At 50.2% G+C, this 19007-nt stretch overlaps 6 protein-coding genes across 6 annotated transcripts; all 6 read left to right on the forward strand.

Moving 5' to 3' along the window:
* Nucleotides 1-1620: 1620 nt before the first annotated feature.
* Nucleotides 1621-3454, forward strand: UREG_06917 (uncharacterized protein; the record flags this gene model as incomplete). The annotated part of the gene is made up of 3 exons (XM_002583904.1): nt 1621-2020; nt 2091-3094; nt 3158-3454. 3 exons carry the CDS (start codon nt 1621-1623, stop codon nt 3452-3454), a joined length of 1701 nt encoding a protein of 566 aa, XP_002583950.1.
* A 1234-nt stretch (nt 3455-4688) lies between these two features.
* Nucleotides 4689-8135, forward strand: UREG_06918 (uncharacterized protein; the record flags this gene model as incomplete). The annotated part of the gene is made up of 6 exons (XM_002583905.1): nt 4689-4772; nt 4832-4866; nt 4927-5514; nt 5573-7762; nt 7815-7938; nt 7992-8135. The coding sequence occupies 6 exons, from the start codon at nt 4689-4691 to the stop codon at nt 8133-8135; spliced, it is 3165 nt and encodes a 1054-aa protein (XP_002583951.1).
* Nucleotides 8136-9535: 1400 nt separating this feature from the next.
* Nucleotides 9536-9721, forward strand: UREG_06919 (uncharacterized protein; the record flags this gene model as incomplete). The annotated part of the gene is made up of 1 exon (XM_002583906.1): nt 9536-9721. The coding sequence occupies one exon, from the start codon at nt 9536-9538 to the stop codon at nt 9719-9721; it is 186 nt and encodes a 61-aa protein (XP_002583952.1).
* Nucleotides 9722-10686: 965 nt separating this feature from the next.
* UREG_06920 (uncharacterized protein) lies at nt 10687-13848 on the forward strand (the record flags this gene model as incomplete). The annotated part of the gene is made up of 4 exons (XM_002583907.1): nt 10687-10851; nt 10877-11072; nt 11178-11504; nt 11555-13848. The coding sequence occupies 4 exons, from the start codon at nt 10687-10689 to the stop codon at nt 13846-13848; spliced, it is 2982 nt and encodes a 993-aa protein (XP_002583953.1).
* Nucleotides 13849-14627: 779 nt separating this feature from the next.
* Nucleotides 14628-15471, forward strand: UREG_06921 (uncharacterized protein; the record flags this gene model as incomplete). The annotated part of the gene is made up of 2 exons (XM_002583908.1): nt 14628-14813; nt 14908-15471. The coding sequence occupies 2 exons, from the start codon at nt 14628-14630 to the stop codon at nt 15469-15471; spliced, it is 750 nt and encodes a 249-aa protein (XP_002583954.1).
* Nucleotides 15472-16442: 971 nt separating this feature from the next.
* On the forward strand, nt 16443-17978 carry UREG_06922 (uncharacterized protein; the record flags this gene model as incomplete). The annotated part of the gene is made up of 1 exon (XM_002583909.1): nt 16443-17978. One exon carries the CDS (start codon nt 16443-16445, stop codon nt 17976-17978), a length of 1536 nt encoding a protein of 511 aa, XP_002583955.1.
* Nucleotides 17979-19007: the final 1029 nt, after the last annotated feature.

The following is a 19007-nucleotide window of genomic DNA, read 5'->3' on the forward strand; positions in this document are numbered from 1 at the left end:
GCCCTTGTCTAGGAACAGTGGTGAGAAAGTCAGATGGGAAGCAGGAGCATAGGCGTGGCTGCATCGGAAGTGCCCTTTGGTGACAACCCCAAAGCGTTATGGATTTGCTTTGTCAGTATGCCCATTGAATATCTGACTCTGCGCAGTTCACACAACCCATGAACAATTCCCGTTCTTCCTTCGTCTTTTCCACCGCCTCCGTTGTTGGGTAACGGGTTTGAGTATTTCCAGCCTCTCGTTTTTTTTCCACCAAGTTTGTTTTAGCATAAGCTCATCCTTCCCAATGAGCGTCATCCATATCCGATTGTTGAATACATGGAAGAGGAGGAGATGCTTTAAGTCAGTGATCCGGGCCTCGTTCGCATAGACCCGTTCACACGCATCCCCTCAAGTCAAACCCATGCAATGGACCCTATATTTCGAATTTCATACAATCCACCCTCATCGCAAACCATCTATGACAAGAGAACCTCTGTGAAGTCTCGGAGTCCAGCCGCGGTTCGATTCCGGCTATTACTTAATCCCGGGACAATGAGTCAGCGATTCGGCACTTCTGCTGCTGCTGATTGGGCAAAACTCAACACTCGGAAATTCGGCACGGTGTGGCTTGGGTCTATCCCGAGAGGGAATTTGATGCCGCCCGTCAAAATGATATCACAGCGGGAGAATGGGCGGCAGAGCGTGTATACATACTCTATCAGCAATATCAGAACTCCGACGCGTGTCATCAGAACGGTGAGCTTCTCGAGTCAAGTCAGGCGATTTTGACTACAAATCGATAGCTTTCTCCCGGTATCATGCACGGCTGTCAGGGAGGCGTCGAAAGGCGATCATTGGCTCCAAACTCCCCCTCTGCATTTTGTTCGTATGAGCCCCCAAGTTGCCTTGATCCGAGAGGCCGTCTGGTGCCGGAAACTAGACCAGAAAGGAACCCCCGCTTCAACCTTGATTTGCGAATTCTTTTTATCTGATGAAGTTGTCAAGGCTGCTATTAAACAAGGCACGGTTTTGTTGAAAACACGCTGCAATCTCTACGCAAGGCGAGCCAGAACATATATCTTCTCCGGCATACTCCTCAAACTTGCCGCTGGATTTATATTTCTAATGACTATCGGCATATCAACAAATTCCCACAGCCAGATCCAGCGTCCAACCGCGGCCATGTGGAGCGGGCCATCTCTAGTGCCTCAGCCAGACAATCCTAATAAATCTTGGCTATTTTCCGTTCTCCAGTTCTCCAGAGTTTTTTATTTTCCCATTCTTCCACTTGACTTCATTCGTCTTTCTTTCTAATTGCCTTTGGGCCTTTCTCGCCCGCCGTATTCAAATATCTCCAGACCGCTCGTGTCTGTTTGAATGCGCATCTTGCAGGCTCAAAGTGTGATTCCCGAATTGAAAGACCAGGTTGCACCTATGGTGGAAAAAGGAGGGTAGGATTCGAAATGATAATTGCATTTTGGATTGGCGTTGTGTTTGATTGCCAAATAATACCCTTTTATAAGAATATAACCAGGAACAGATCTCAGGGACGGACGTCTTTCCATTGAGCCAGATTGCAGTATGGTTAACATGGTGCATGGGGTGAATCGATACCGCTGTATATAAATATTCACCCCCATCATGACTGACTCGGAGAAAACCACGGCTAGGGCCGTTAGCCTTGAAATGGACGAAAGAACCACTGCAATCGAAACTCCCTCAGACGCATCGAAGAAAGAGGAAGAGTCAGGAACAATCACATCTGAAAATAGGAGTAGCAGGGCAACATCCGTCCACACAACACTATCGGTCGAAGAGCCCGACGACAACCTGGAATTAGGCCCCGTCACGACCGGGGCCAGCATCACTCCTCCTCCCGTTTCGGTTCCGATGAGCAGACGGCGTGGCCTCTTAGCCCAGCTAGCAATGATACCAGAAGTCGAAGAACCGAAACATTACCCCCGAAGGACGAAATGGTTCATCACCTTCATCATCGGTGTTGCCGCTATGGCTGCACCCATGGGAAGCGCTATATTCTTCCGTTCGTGAGCCCCCAGACTCTCGTTGAATGTGCAAACACGCGGCTAACTCTTCAACCCATCAAACAATAGCTGCCCTTGGCCAAGTTGCCGAAACCCTGAATGCCACCCCCACAACTACCAACTTGTCTGTGGCCTTGTATATGCTTAGTATGGGAATCTTCCCGCTATGGTGGTCCTCGTTTAGCGAAAAGCTCGGGCGCCGAACGATCTATCTCGTTTCCTTTGCGCTATTTGTCCTATGGAGCGTCTTGTCCGCGATTGCCAACTCGATTGGGATGCTCATCGTGATGCGAATGTTGGGAGGCGGTGCTTCGGCATCAGTCCAAGCAGTTGGCGCCGGCACTATCGCAGACATTTGGGAAGTAAAAGAAAGAGGGCGGGCGATGGGTATCTTTTACCTTGGTCCGTTGTGCGGGCCGCTTCTAGCACCGATTATCGGTGGTGCTCTGTCCCAAGCATGGGATTGGCGAAGTACACAATGGTTTCTTGCCATATATGGCGGAATAGGATTTCTGCTCCTGCTATTTGGCCTCCCCGAGACGTTAGCTCGACCGAAGAGAGCACCTCCCGTGACAGAGCCACAGAATCCTGTAGAACGCTCATTGAGCCGAGTCTCCTCTCGCCAGGTAGTGCAGGCAACCGCCAAATGGCTGAAGGTCGCGCGAATAGTGCTCATCGACCCGCTCAAGATTTTACTTTACCTCCGCTTCCCCGCTGTACTTCTGACGGTGTATTATGGCAGCATTGCGTTTGGATCTTTATATATTCTGAACATCAGTGTGCAGGATACCTTTAGCAAGGAACCATATGGCTTCTCCATGCTGATTGTTGGCCTGCTTTACATACCCAATTCCATGGGGTATATCATTGCTAGCCTCCTTGGTGGTCGATGGATGGACAAGATCATGCAACGAGAAGCTAGACGCGCCAACCGATTGGACGAGAATGGGAAACTAATTTATCGACCCGAAGACCGCATGCGTGAAAATGCATGGCTGGGTGCAATGATGTATCCGCTAGCGCTCATTGTATATGGGTGGACTGCCGAGAAGGGAGTCTACTGGCTCGTCCCGGTAAGCATGGCCCTGTTTCGACCGAGTTGAGCGGCATCTAACCAAGTTGAATTGCAACCTTAGATTATTTGCAACTTTTTCTTCGGCCTCGGCTCGATGATCATCTTCAGCATGTCCACCACCATGCTCACTGAATTCATGCCCAAGAGGTCCTCCTCTGGCGTTGCGGTGAACAACTTTATGCGGAACACCGTGTCCTGCGTTGGTGGTATCGTCACAGCGCCCATCATCAGCGGCATTGGGAACGGCTGGCTCTTCACGATCATTGGGGTGGTGGCGTTGGCAAGCTGCTCAGTGATCTGGGCGATGAAGAAGTTCGGCCCTCAATGGCGCGTATCGATGGATGCAAAGTTGGGGTAACCAACTTGCTCACCCCTAATTATCTGCCCAAGTTTTTTCCGTCTTTATTCCATCTTGTGAGGCTTTTCTTTCACCACCCGTGTAGCGGATTATGGTTCCCGGCCTTCTTTTTCTTGGATATATATCAAAAATTGCCATGGCGCCGCAACGAAATATGTTCCACGCTTCGCATTCCTGGAGTTTGAGCCTTGATTTTTATTTTTTTCCGGGTGTCCGAAACCTTTGCTGCCTTCTTTTCAGCCGAGCTCCACGCAGACCCAACTTTTGTCCCCGCAATACCCAGTATCTGTTGCTTATTTCATGTGCATAGAGACGGATAACGAATCGATAGAATTTTAAGCCATAAACCTCGCCACTAGTGTAGTTTGTGATGGAGAAGTGAGAACGATCGCCACTTGATAAACGGGCTGCATCGAATTTCCATCACGGACGATCAACGTCAACCACATGGCTCGGACCAGATTAGCGTAAATCTTACCAGGGGAGCGGAAAAAAGATAGCAAACACTTATCAGAAAGGCATGTCGACTTTGGTTCCCAGGGCGCCAAAGTGAAATCGAACCGCACTCGGCTGAATGGCTGCATGGGGGACCGTGCGACGGGTAGTTAGTTACCTGGGAAGAAAAAAGAACTCAGCGATTCGGGCAGCTCGTAGTCCAATTGGTCTTTGGTGAACATTAACATAGACCCAAAAATCGGGAGATCGCATGCAGTTGACGGAGGAGTTCGTTAACTAATAGTGAAGTCAAGAGTCGCATTCCATGTGCCCGTTATCAAAGCGGCGTTCGGCCAGCCCCAACCGAGCCGTCAAGGTCCGCCCCAAAGCAAAAAACCTCGCCCTGGATCCCCTTCCCTCGCCGCCGCGTCCAGACTCTGCTCTCAACCCGTCCAGTTCAGGGTTGTGGTTCGCCAGAATCGCTGCGGCCAAGCCATTCTAGAGTTCGCGGCATCTGCAGAGGAATCCTCGATGGCGGCCAGCGTTTAAAGAACCCAGTTGTTGCTGAAGCGAAAAAAATAAAGGCGCCGAACCCCATCTCCCCTCCGTCTTCCACCACTGGCCGCATCCCCTTTTCTCCAAGTTAAACTCGTATTTTATTTTAGTCTTTCTTTATAGTCATTTTTTTTCTTCCCGCTGCGCTCGTTTAGCTACGGGTTGTTGCAAACAACGCGTGGGCTGCAGAATAGGGGATGAGCTCACCGGGCAATAGCGCGTTTGTCCTCAAAGCACCTCTCGGATGCGTGTCCCAATTGCAGTGCAGCTGGCCGTCCTGGTGCTCTTCCCGTCTCTGCTGGGCCTAGCTGTCATCTCCGTTGCCATTGTAAGACCCTCCTCACTGCCAGAAGTGCGCAATCGAGTTAACCGGATTGTTTTAACCAGTGGATCAATAATTACAATTTCGTTGTTGATGTCAAGTAAGCTATTACTCGCTACCCAGCTCCTGTTTGCGCCAATGCACTGACTAGCATCCGCAGATCGCAAAGCATATCGTCAACAGCCGCCCTCAAGGCAAGCCAAATCTCTGGCGACCTTGAACTCGCCCAGTCAGCCTCCAAAACCGTCGCCTCTCGCATCCTTATCCAGGCCGCCTTGAAACGCCTCTATCTCGGCAATGATACAAAGGAGAACTGGGCCGCGGCCAACACGGACATCCAGGCTGCCCTGGGGAGTGGTGGATACACCGCGCTCTATCAGGCCACCATCTACCCGAAAGACGGCACGGGCAATCCCTATGGAGTGTTCAACGTCACAGGCTCCGACATCTCGCCGATCGAGCTTCCGTATTCTTACCCAAACGGCTCCACGGTGATTCTCGGAGATCCTGGGCTGGGCTATCCGCCCAGACTGTATCCAAATCTTACCTATTCGTCGCGTATCGAAAGTGACGAGAATGGCATTAGGAGGAATGTCACTACCGTGCATGCCTTCCCGGACGTGCAATTGCGCGCCACATCCACCCTGCTCCTCGGTCCGTTCCATGTCAATGCAACCTTCTCACTCCTATCGGTGACCTTACCAATAATCAACAATACGTCAGCGACGGATATTCTGGGTTTCATGACGTGAGTTTCTTATGGCCTTGTTCAAAACGCCCTCATCCTTGACTGACATTGGTGGCAGAGTGGTTGCTAGCGCAGCCCGGTTACAAAACATCCTTCGGTCCAGAGACGCACTCGATAGTACCGGGATCTCGTTACTGTTGGGGCCAGCAAACCCTCAAAACCGTTTTCCAAGCGACGCCCATCCCGCCACCCGCACGAGTGAAGGGAACATTGATGCCCTGAACTCCGTGCAGATGCAATATGTCTTTGAACCATCCATTGTCTCGGGTGTCGCCGACAGGCATAATCGCTATCACCAGGGCGATTCGTTCGCACTCAGCGCCTACCCAGCAGTAGCCACTGCCTTCGCCCGTCGACCTAAGAGCTTCAATAATGCCAGCACTTCGTTGAAGACGACCAACGAGGAGGGATCAAAAGTGGCAGTTGGTATCGCCCGTCCGCAGAGTACAATGGTGGACTGGATTGTAGTAGTGGAGCAGACCCATGCGGAAGCCTGGGCCCCAGTGATCCGTCTGCGGAACATCATTCTAGCCTGCGTGTTCGGTGTAGCAGGATTCATAGCACTGATCGTTCCACCACTGGCCCATCTATGTGTTGCTCCGATCCGTCGGCTGAGAGATGCGACGAAGAAAACGATGGATCCTCCAATGGACCCCTCCTCTGGCCTTCTCACTGTCAGCAACAACAACGAAGCCAGCTGTGAGACTTGCCGATTAAGCGAAAAAGAAAAAGGATTTCGTGTAGGATTGCGATTTCTCGGCTGGGGAAGCTTTGGCGCTTCTGATTGTCCACATGTTGAAGAGGGACGGAAAAAACCGTTTTGTGTACCTGGCAAGGTCGAGGAGAAAAGACGCTGGGTCACGGATGAGTTGACTGAGCTGTCGAAAACATACAACGAGATGTCTGATGAATTGATGATTCAGTACACCAAGCTTGAAGAAAGAGTAGCAGAGCGAACGCGCGAATTGGAGATTAGCAAGAAGGCAGCCGAAGTGGCTAACGAGAGTAAGACCTTGTTCATCGCTAATATCTCCCATGAGCTTAAAACACCCCTAAATGGGATCCTGGGCATGTGTGCTGTTTGCATGGGCGACGACAACTTGCCGAGAATCAAAAAATCACTGCGAATTGTTTACAAATCCGGAGAACTCCTCTTGCACCTGCTCAATGACTTGTTGACCTTCAGCAAAAACGAGATTGACAAGGTGATCCAACTTGACCAGAAAGAATTCTATTTGGCGGATATCAAATCACAAATTCTCGCGGTTTTCCAAAATCAGATCCAAGAAAAGCACATCGATTTCGGGATTCACTTTGTTGGCGCTCCCAAAACACAGGTAGAACCAGCTGAGATTTCGGAGAAGCCGCCGCAAGTTGAGACGGAGCTGGGACCTCCTGGAACAGCGTCTTTGAAGGATATGGTGCTTTGGGGAGACCAGCATCGACTCCTTCAGATTCTCATCAATCTCGTCAGTAACAGCTTGAAATTCACCCCAGAAGGCGGCAGAGTGGAAGTGCGTATCAAGTGTTTGGGGGAAGTGGACAAACAGGCGGACCGCACGGGGAGAACATCTACTGATTCGAAATTGTTCCGACGCCGGTCAAAAACGCCCTCTGCTACCCAGTCTAAAGCAGCGGAGAAGGAAAGGAGAACTTCAATGTCTTTGCAAGGCCAGGATCAGCTCTCCATATCACCACCTATCGATGCGAAACCGCTAATGTTTGCATTTGAAGTGGAAGATACCGGGCCCGGTATTCCTCAGCATTTGCAACAACGCGTGTTCGAACCATTCATGCAAGGTGATCCAGGACTCAGCAAGAAGTACGGAGGTACTGGTCTGGGTTTAAGTATATGTTCCCAGCTTTCCCAGCTGATGAATGGGACGATCAGATTGCAGAGCATCGAAGGCATTGGTACAACCTTCGTGCTCAGAATCCCTTTGCAGTATATCAGGGAGGTAACACCGAGTACCAGAACCTCCAGCATCACGGCATCCATCGCTCCCAGTATACGTTCCTTGGGATCACGGGTAGAATCCCATAGCAGTACGTCAGTCCATTTCGAGAAGGATCTTGAGCCGAGGCTGGTGGGATTGAGTCAGCCATTCTTCGCTGCGGCACCACCATCGCCTCCTGCGACAACCGATGTTCAGATGCAGGCTTTTGGTCAAATTGACGGGCAAACAGACGGAAAGATCCGGGTGTTGGTGGCAGAGGACAACGTTGTCAATCAAGAGGTCGTACTTCGGTAAGTCATACCATACTCAATATACGCTACCACGTTGCTGATCCGTATCTAGAATGTTAAAACTCGAGGACGTGTATGATGTGACGATTGCGAAAGATGGGCAGGAAGCTTATGACGTTGTCAAAGCCAACATGGAGGAGGGCAAGGCTTTCAATCTCATCTTGATGGACATACAGGTAGGAGCTCACAACCGCCCTCATTTTGCGGTAGAGACTAAAACTCTGCCTAGATGCCAAATTTGGATGGTCTACAATCGACGCGCCTCATCCGAGAGATGGGATACTCCGCACCGATCGTCGCTCTAAGCGCATTTGCAGAAGAGAGTAATATCAAGGATTGCATGGACTCGGGGATGAACATGTTCCTCAGGTAAGGAATTGAGCAATCGGCGTTGCTGGTGTGGACGAAGCTTACATGTGACGCTAGCAAACCACTCCGACGGCCTGCGCTAAAGCAAGTTCTGAACAATTTCTCGACGATCCAAGAGGAACCCGAAACTTCTTCAGCATAATACCAAGGAAAGGATTGTACGAACCCCCCAACGGGATAGATATTCCATTTTAGCGTGATCTCGGCAATGAACGAGGGCAGTCAAGGGCAAATATCCTTTTGTCAATTGTCAGACATGATAGTAGGCCGAGGAAAGCTCACCTCTTTGTGGACGTTGGACCTAGTATACCCAGTTGATATCATGTACCATAATTTGAGCACGGGCGTGGGCTTTGGCTTTTCATGGTAGTACGTCTGAGCTTTTGATCTGTCTTTTTTTTACATACATTATTTCGAATTTGGGTCATCTAGTCGAGGCGAAGGTAGCACCCGCGAAAAGCGAACATTTATCGTTTAATATGGCCCTTGTGCCTCGGAAGATATCCCGCCGTTGACATCCTCGAGGTTTGAGGTCTAACGCAAGTCCAGACGAACGGACACCAGAGGTGGGATCCACCTGGTTCATGAGCCAAATAGAAACGGGTGCATGACCAAGAATCCCGTTCAATGGGATGATCGGAAGTGGCTGCCCTTTGGAGATAAACGTGCAGGTCTGTACGAGCTAGGTACCGAAGGGTCGTCGTGACCTGGGAGTTTGTATCTTGACATTCCACATGGATCAAGCAAGTGCCCGGGTTCGTGCCAGGCCATCCAAATGCATGCCTGACGGGGCATCGCGGAAGATGAGGCCGGTATGGGGTGGTGGTGCTGTGGTGGTGCAGCGAAGATTGCTGCAGATGCCCGATGGTACCCGACCTCTCATACCATGGATCGAATGGCGTTTGGTTGCATCACGTTCCCTCCCGAATCATGAGAGAAATAAATTGCTTTTCGCGTTGATGCTGGTTTAAACGCTGAGGTGGTTGCGACAGCGAACCTCGAAGAATCGGCTCGAAAAGCTTCACGTAGCCCAACCCTGGTCGAACTGGCCTGTTCCCATTGATTTCCTCGCCACTCCGGAGTCGACTGACTGATAGCAAGTGAAGAGGAAGAGGAATGCTTCACGGAGAGAGCACCACGTCCCGAGGGAAGGAGGTGTTGTTGCTGTGTGCCTGACTCATCAGCCTGGTTACCTAATGCGTTCAGGCATGCAAGTGTCCACGTGCGAGGCATCCAATGGCAGTCCCGAATTGGGCATTCTGACCAATCAGCGAGCAGAGGCAGGGTCCACAAGACGCTAATCTCAATTCGGCCCGGCCCGCACCAACGACCTTCCTGCCGCTTCACTCTTTCTCTTCTCTTCTCTCTCGTCCTCGCCCACTCTCTCTCTCTCTCTCTCTCGCCATGGTCAACAACCCTGCGGCCGCCAGGGCCTCGTCTGGGTCTCAGATTACGTTGTCGGCGATGCACCGAGATCGATTCGTCAACGTCAACGACCTTGGGGCTTTGGGATGCTTGAGCATCCAGGGAGCCTTGGCCTGCAATCCCCACTTCAGGATTCACGCATTCGGGATTATCGATGTCAAGTGATTGATATCTGCATTCTGGGATTAACAAAGCCAATGGCGATATGGGCTTGCTTCACAAGCTTCTGCGGTTGCCGCCCCATTTTCAGATTGGAACCAATTGCCGCTGCTGCTTTCTCTAAACGTTGGGCAGGAAGACAGGCCCCGCTAAACCTTTTCCCTGGGATGCGACGATAGAAGATATTTCCACTCACGAAAGAAAAAAAAAGGAATAAACACGCGAGATTTTACTGGTTACCGTTGCCTCACATTTGATTGACATTGTTGTTCTGTTTGATTCGAGGATTTCAGCCCTCTCTCACCTCATTGCTTGCTCCGGCCGCGCGGTCCTTTATCTTCCGTTACTGACAGTCGCAGTACTGCTGCATTTGCAGCACTCCGTCGGCCGGAATGCGGATCTTGGGTGGAGATACCACACAGTATCGTTTCCATTTTAGGACTTTTATTGCGTTTCTTCGCCTGCAAACTTTCGGATCCTGCATCTTCTATCTGCTTGGCGTGGAACCGCATCACCTTGTGTGCTCGGGTCTTCCACCGGTTGCTATGGACCACCCGTGAATTTGCGAAGACGTGGCCCAATGGCTGAATATCACCCGTTAACTGCCTCAACAGCACCATAGGGCCCCCTCTCATAATCTTGAATGTCTTTGTCAATGCCAACTTCCTTGTTGACTCCTGGATTGCACAACTGTTCTGTTTCTATTTGAGTAGTCCAATTCAAACATTTGCGTTGTTGAGTTGCTGGTTCCTTACCAATATCACGCCCAACAGGTCGTTTTCTCAATCCGTTTCCTTCCTGTCAAACCTTCCATCGTCATTTCGCCCGGTTGCCCTGTGTCACTGCCCGGGCCATATACAGGCTTCATGGTGCCGAGACTTGCCACTGCCATCGACAAATAACTTCCCTTACCTCGCCATCCCTCCCCTCCCTATTCCCTCTCCCTTGCTCCCTCATTCGCCTCCTCCAACATGGGAAATAAAAAAGGGAAAAAGAAGAACAAGCGGACACCATTCAACATCAATGACCCTCCGCCTGACAACACCAACAACAACAAGACCAACGAGGAGCCTCAGGTAGAAAGTGCTGCAGCGCAGGCTGCCCCAGCTGAAAATGGCTCAAGGGATGAACTTCGAGTATGCTAAACTTTCTGGATTTAAGTATCAAACATTCGATCGTGAAACCCTTCAATTCACAGATGTCCCCGTGATTTCTCTTTACCCGAAGAATGCGACTACCGACGCTGAGAATGGCAACGCTGACACTGAGTCGAAGGAGATGGTGTCTGAAGACCCTCCAGCAGAAACCCCCGGGGGAGAAGATTCGACGCCTGCAGAGCCCGCAGATAAGCCACTCGGTATGTATTTGGACATTCTTATCTTACACTCTTTGAATTGCTACTGCTTTAATACCAATTGGACAGTACGAACGCACATGCTAACGCTTAGAGCCATAAAACCAGACCTTGCCGATGTAACTCCGAGTGATGACGCCGCAGGCGGACCTGTACCGGATGAATCTCCTCCCCAGAGTGAAGAAGAGGCCCCGAAAGACGAACCAGCCGAAAATATAAATGGAGGTGACGATGAAGCGCAGGGAGGCCAGGAAGAGCCACTAGCACCTGAGAGTGGTGATTCTGTAGGCTCAGAGCCTGCAGAACCTTTGGAGTCAGCTGATCCTTCCGAAACCAAACCCGACGGCGAAGAAGAAGAGAAAATTCCACAAGAACCAGAAGCGCCGCTTGAGAGCCAAGATGCTCCAAATGAAAGCACCGAAAGAGAAAATGATGGTGGGGTTACTCTCCCCGCATTGCATTGAGCGTTGACTGATAAGGATTAGAAGAGCCAAGCTTCCCTGACGTTGATCCCGCGGCGGAAATTGATCAAGTGGAAGCGGAGAAAGAGGCAGAAAAGGCCGTAGCAGAGTTCGATGATTTCGATTTTAATGAACAGGGTGTAGACGAGAATGAAAGCAAAGAAAAGCCCAACGGGGATGGGGCCGGAGAGGCTTTGGTGCCAGAATCACAAGAAATGAAACCCGACGCAACGGACGATACGCCCAGCGTGGATACAAGCGAGGAAACGGGTGTTGATGGAAAACCAATGGAAGCACCCGATGAGAGTAAGGATACGCCCGAGGTGGATATTCCATCGACGGAAGCGGAACACGAGTGCAACGATAAGCCCGTTGAAGAAACGTCTGAGGAAGTGGCGGTGGATTCTGAGCCAAATGACCCTGCTACAGATGAGGGTTCGGCTCCCAGTCCAGAGTGCGCTGCGGAAGCCCCCGACGAGGATGCGGACAAAAGCCCAGAGCGAGATGGGTCGCCGCTGGTAGAAGCAGAATCACCAGCAGTTGATCCAGCTGAGGGTGAAGTGCAACCTTCTGAAGATTTGGCAAAAATCGAAGAACCTTCTGCACCAGCTGAACCCGCCGAACCAGCCCTGGCGGGAGAATTAGAGCCATCAGGTCATCCGCCGCCAGCCGAACCAGAACAACCAGCAGCGCCAGAAGAGTCCGCCGTAGCAGAACAACCAGCAGAGCCAGAAGAACCAGCCGTAGCAGAACAGCCAGTTGAACCAGAGATTCAAAACACTCCCCCGGCGGAGGAAGAGAGGGAAGAAAGCGGCCCAGAAGAACTCCCTGTTGAGGAAAACGCCGCTGAACCAGTAATTGAGGAAGAGAACGACGCTCCTGTTGAGCCGGAGTTGGTGAAGGAAGACGAGAATTCAATCAAGGAAGAACTGGCCATTAAAGATGACTCCGAGCCAGCGGAAAGCGCCCCAGGACAGGATCAACCAGACGACCCTCCGGCTGAACCCGCAGTAGGAACTGACGAGGCACCTGGGGTTGAAACACCAACTGAGGAACCCAGCCTAGCAGAGGCCGACCCTGCCGAGGAACCTGAAGCGGCCGAGCCTACCCTAGTGAGTGCGCCCAGGGAAGAACCCGCAGAGACAGAAAACCCACTAGCTGAGAGCTCCGCGGCGGAAGAACCGAGTTCAGAGACCAGCCCCCAAGAGAAGGACGTTCCTCCTCCCGAAGAACCATTGTCGTCAGACTCTCTCGATCCAACACCGGATGAAGTGCCAGTAGAGCAAGCACCTATCGAGGAGACAACAGTCGAAAAGGTAGCTGTTGAGGAGACGCCGGGTACCGAGGAATCAACACCACCGCCCGTGGTAGAGAAAGAACTTCCCATGGAGGAGCCGCTAGCTACAGAACCCCCTACTCACGACGAACCTAGTCCTGAACCCCCCGCCCTAGATATCCCATCGGAAGACCCTGCCCCGCGGTCACTAGAGGAAACAGTTGCAGTTGTGGACCCAGATCCTGCAGTCAAGGACTCATTTGGACAGGAAGCCGCAGATGAGCACAGACGTAGGCGACGGAGACGGCGATCAGTATGGGAGCATGAGCAGCGTGACTCAAGAGGGTCCATCGATAACCAGCCTGGCCTTCGACGGCGGAAGAGCGAAAGGTCGGCTTTTGCAACACCTCGAGCGGATGGTGTAGTGGAAGTCAAACCCCGGAGAGCGACGACCGCATATGCCGAACAGGACCAGCCTGAAAGACGGAGAAGAAAGAAACGTTCCCCCGAAGAAACCGACTCTCCAGCGCCAAGACACCGTGATGTCCGGGGTGATTCCACTTCGCGAAGCAGGGGTAGCTCAAGTCAGAATAGTTTTTCTTCTCTAGCAGCCAAACCGGTTGCGCTTTTGAAACTTATGACGACCGGGGAATCTAACACCTCGGGGCCCATGCTCAGGGTAAACGGGCAAAGTTCGAGCTCATCGAGATCCCCTGGTCGACATTCGGACTCCTCCAGCCGCTCCCATTCACATGGACATACTCACCGAAAGCACCGGCACCATGATGAGGAAGAGCGTAGACATCGCCGCAGCCGTGAACACCGGGAGCATCGGGAGCACCGAGAGCACCACCATAAATCGAGACGAGATGGCGAAGTTCAGCCAAAGCCTTCGAGGAAGGATAGTTACACTTACAATGATCACGGGGAGCGGCATCGCGAGCGACGCCATTCTAAACGGTATGTGGAAGAAGCTCCCGTAGGCCTCAGGCTTCGGGATAAGATCAGGGAGAACCTAAAAGCTGTCATTGCGGCGGCTTGAGAAGCTAATGATTGACATCTTTCAATTCGTGGGCAACTTTTCAACCAAAAAAATGAGATTTAATGGCATCTAGGTCTTTTTTATGTTTTTTTTTCCCTTGTTCTTGAGTCCAGATTAGCGCCGAGTCCTTTGTCTGAGCATTTCTGTGGTTCGAAACACTTGTACGATCGCGAACGGGGGTGTTCCTCGAGGATGCGTGTCAGTCCAGTTTTGTATTTTCACCTGTGTTTTTTTTTGCATTTGGGTGTTCTTCCATAAAAAAGTGCGTTTCCTGTTCTCTATTCAACCCTGTTTGCCAATGTGTGCTCTTCTTTTTGCGATGGTGGGTAAGAGTTTGAAATCTGCGCGCTTATATGGCATCCCATGGTTGGCGTTTGTCATGATATCCCCCCCTTCAATCTGATTTGATTTCTGCAGGCTTTGTTTTGTTGTCCGCATGTTTGACCAACAGTTAGCAGATGGATGTTGTATGTACTTATGAGATTTCTATGATAATGAACTGATGCTTCCTCATGCAACGGTTGAGGTAAATGGATAGAGGTTGTCAGGCTGATGTTTACATGATTGCTGCAAGAAAAAGGGGAACAAGCCAGCCAAGATTGCCAAGCAGGCAGCTCAACATCACTTCCTCACATCAAAGTACTCCGTCCATCATCTCACAACATCCTGAATCCTCAATCGATGGTCAAGCAACGTGAGGGAAAAGTGGGCTTATTCTGATATCAAGGGTTGTGCTTACGCAAGAATACAATTTCTGCTTATTTGTCATGGACGACACCATGATCGGCCGTTGGCTCTCAGAGCTTCCCATGGATGACCCGACTCGCAAGTCAACCTCCAGACCCATGCTTCGCCGGTTCATTCACCATACCGAGCCAATCAAATTTATCAAATACATTGGCCATGGAGCCGAAGGTAGAGTCTACTTGATTGAAGTTCTGGGGAGCCAATACGCCTTGAAAATTGTAGGTTGATGTGCTTGTTCTAGCCAGATTGTGAACCAAAGGGCTAGGTGTGGATTTGCTGGTTGTGAATTAACATGTTTCTGTTACTGTTTAGTTCTCAAACTGGACTTACACATCGAACATATACCTCCGTGAGCGCCAGAAACCATACACTTTCCCTTTCTCTCATGAGTGCCGAGCCTTTGCCCGTCTAGACAGCCTTGACGAGAATGGGACTTGGGCAGTCAAATGCCATGGCTGGATAAAACTCTCTGATGAACAATTCAAACCCCTCCAAAGGTTCAGCGGGCTGTCGCGCTGGGCAATTGTCAAAGACTATATCCCGAATGAGGTTTCCATTTCCGATGTCCCTGAAATCAGACGCAAAATGACCATTGCCCGCAAGGCCCTTCTTTACCCAAAAGACCTTCAACCAAGAAATTTTCGCGGTTCTTTTCTTGTCGATTTAGGCGCTGTGCGGACTTATCCATACCCCCCCCAGCGATTTTGGTCCAATACCCGACGACGAGAATATTTTGCCTGGTTTGACAAGGATGCAAGTCAATGGGAAGTGAGTGTCAGGGATGGAAAGGTGATTGAGGGCTGGTTGAATCGAATGATAAAAGGCAAGCCTAGTCCATGTGAGACAGCGGAAGCTGGCGATGCAAAGCTGGACTGACGGTTCCCTCCTCGTTTTCCCCTCCCGAGAAAATTCAAAAAACTTTTAGGTTGATTTGTGAATTTCACTGACTGGAGGGTTTGGAGGGTGATACCAAGCTGCTCATTACACGGGGTGATATGGACTAATTACTACGAATTAGTCTGTATGTACAGTACATGCTTTGCAAGTAAAGATTACGGAAGCGTGGTCGCCTGCAGCATTTTTGCCGTCTACCTGTGAACAGAAAAAAGAGATCAAGGGCAGGAAACGAAAAGGGAACCCGGTGAAAACTAGAATCTGGATAAATAAAGGGGAGCAAAAGAGAGACGAAGTGAAAGCGAAGCCAATGAGGTATGTACCTGAGATTTTCGAAGAGCCCTTGGCATGCGGCGTATCTCACTCCCTCACTGTTGCCTGATCCGCAGCGGCGGGTAGATATGACCAAGCCAAATCATCTCTCTTAGCGCCGGCCCCGAAATATTGTTGGGCCTATTAAATCCAATCGTTTAAGCCACTCTGTGACAGTCAATCGCTCGCATGAGGCCAAGGGGCACACTACTCTTGGGCGTTGCCAGTTTGCTGCTAATTCAAGTGCAAACGCTCCCCCCATCCGGTTGAGCTATCTTAAGGACCACTGCTCTGTTTCATCGGACGTGGATTGTTGTTGAATTGATTCGTGCTCCAGGGGATTACATTTTTCGCCCCCAGCACCCCGACATGTTAGCCGCGCTTGAACCCGGTTTAGTCGAACAGGAACGGAGTGCCCTTCGAAAGCATGAATTGGGCATTTCCTCCGGCTAGCCTCTGTGGGCGCTACAGTTGTGCATAAATAGGAGACGAACTCCCTTCTACTTTCTCTTTCTCCATCACCACAATCAGCCTCCACAACTTCTCTTTACCTGCCTTTACAAATTGCCTTGTGGCCTACTAGTTATTACTATCTTTCTACCATTGAACCAATTTTCAAACCTTGCTTTTGCCGGCCAAACATGCCACCCAAAACCATCCTTGATCGTCTTTCGGAGCCGAATCCGAATCTCGACAACGAGAATATTTTAGAAGGGAAACCCACAAAACATGTACCTGAAGAAGACATTGTGATTCAACCATGGGAAGATTTTACGTTCGAAACCCTTATGGCCACTTACGGCGACGTCTTAAGGTGCGAACTGGACATCCCAAAAAGTTCTCCTATATCCAAACTAGAGTGCATGATATTTGACGAAGACTCGCTCGACCATTTATTGACTCGAGCGATAACCCCTATCGTTAACGATGCCCTAGAAGGGGCATGGCGGATATGTTACAAAGACAATGCGGACCTTCGGGTTGATATGTCACGCGGTGGACGGGCACGCAAACCTCAAAGTGTCAACGAGAAGGAAGAGGAAGAGGAGGGGAAAAAGGAAGCAGCCCGTCAAGGATCCGATAAAAAGGACAAATCAACAGTCTCGGCAAAAACATCATTTCCCGATTGGGCCGGGGTTCGAAAGCGCCGATATTCGCCTGGGTTTGACAACCGTTGCCCTGGAGAAACAAAGCTTGCATCAAAATGGCACTCAAAAGAACACACCGGGGAAGATCACTATATGTGGCCTTTCGCGCAGGCCATCATCTACGTAAAAAAGTGGAACACTCGATATGCCTATATAATTTCTAACAAGGAACTTTGTGTCTTGCGGTTCTCTACGGCGCGAATCGGTTCTGGACTGGCACAATCACGGCTCCGGCGGGAACTGCCCGCACCCAATGCACCACAGCACCACCGTACTATTTCAGTTGCTTCGGTCACGTCAGCTGCTAGTCGCATGTCGATTGACTCACCGTCCCAGCATTCCCGACAAGAATCTGTTTCGAGCGACGTACAAATGTCGTCTTCGTACCAACAGAGTGCCCATGCAGGTGATATGAGACCTGTGGAAATGAAAACCATTCCCTGGTCCAATCACGGACATGGGAAGCTTACGGTCAAGCTTGCTCTCTGGTGGATCCACATGTTGGCTGGTGCACCCGGCTGTGACATATTCATCGGCCATGATTATCATGATCTTAATACTTGGATTCACGAGAACGGCAGGTATCAACATGTTTCAACTGGGATTGTTACCACAGTTAAACCCACGAGCGGTAGAATTGAGACGAGCCGATCCCCTCAAAATCCGGTGACCCCTCCTCGAGATCGACGAGCTCTGTCTTCCAGCCCTCTCTCCTCTCCGCCAAACCAGGTGTCAAGCCCACCCGGGATGACCCCCGTCTTGCCAAATGTTGAGGATATTACGAGGCTAAGCTTTGACAAAAAGCGTAACCAGTTCCAATATGAGGCAAACCCTCGCAGGTACGGATACTTTTCGCCGGGGACGCCAATCTGGAGTATCCGGCACCGTGCGCAACTTTATGCGATTCTTAATGACGGCCAGCCTATTTGGGTTCGTCAAAGGGAAAGATCAAGCAGTGGGAATGACACGGAAAGCGGTGAGAGCGACCGGAGCGGCGAGCTGCCTCCTCAACCCAGAAGGAGGCGTTGAATTTTTCTCTGTGATAGCCCCCACTTACGAAAGAAATTGCCAAGGTTGGACATGATATGTTTTATTGATGTTTTTTTGGGTATTTTCCTTTTTCTCTCGTTTTTCTCCTTGTCTCTTAATACGTTTTACAAGTGCTGTACCAGAATCAGACAATGTCTGTAGATAAAACAGATCATGAAATTAAGTGCAAGTGTTTTCTGATGCTCCGCGACCCGGTGCGCTACAGTAGTTAGAAACAGGCTGACCCCCAAAAAAATGGGAAAATTATCCCATTCTACTATTTTGGCATTTTCCTTGGACACTGAGCTCGCTTAATGGTGTTGATGCTGTCCTTTGCATCACCAAGCTGTCAAATAGCTTGCATCCTTCTCTCAATCAACAGCACGGCCAAGATTCTTGTTCAAATAATCAACGGCTCGAGCGCCTGAAATGAATCGGGCAGAGCCCCAAACGGCAGCGCCCACGCTCAAAGTGTTGATGATCATGGAGAAAGTATTATTATTATTCATTATAGTCTTGTGTAGTCTGGGGGTATGAAGACCACCACTTTATCAGCAGTCTTTGATTTCTTGATGGGATGGAAGGCAGGTAGTAATGAGCCCTCTTCTCTTATAGCATATACTATATACTCAACTCGTAATATGTGATATGACTATTTTTTAGACAGGCAGGGTAAGGGGGTTGGTAGAATAGTAATATAAATAAGAATGCAGAATATCTTTACTATAGAATAATAGTAGTAAGACTACACAACTGGATTAGGGCCTACTTTATGAAGACAGGAATAAGACACAACAATGAGTAGAGACGGTCACAGAGGCGAATAGCAAATGGCGAATGTAGATGAGATGCCGCGAGTACTAGGGAGGGCTACAAAATACATAGAAAGAAGTGGGAACATATAGTGGACTAGAACAGAAACTAATCTATTAGAACACATGGAGAGGAGCCCACGGGCCATGCAACACAAACCCACGGCTTCCCATTTCTCACCTCATAGCCGATGAAGCCCTTGTATTACCGAAAACC

Source organism: Uncinocarpus reesii, genomic scaffold, assembly GCF_000003515.1.
Source record: "Uncinocarpus reesii 1704 scaffold_4 genomic scaffold, whole genome shotgun sequence".
Taxonomy (NCBI): Eukaryota; Fungi; Ascomycota; class Eurotiomycetes; order Onygenales; family Onygenaceae; genus Uncinocarpus; species Uncinocarpus reesii.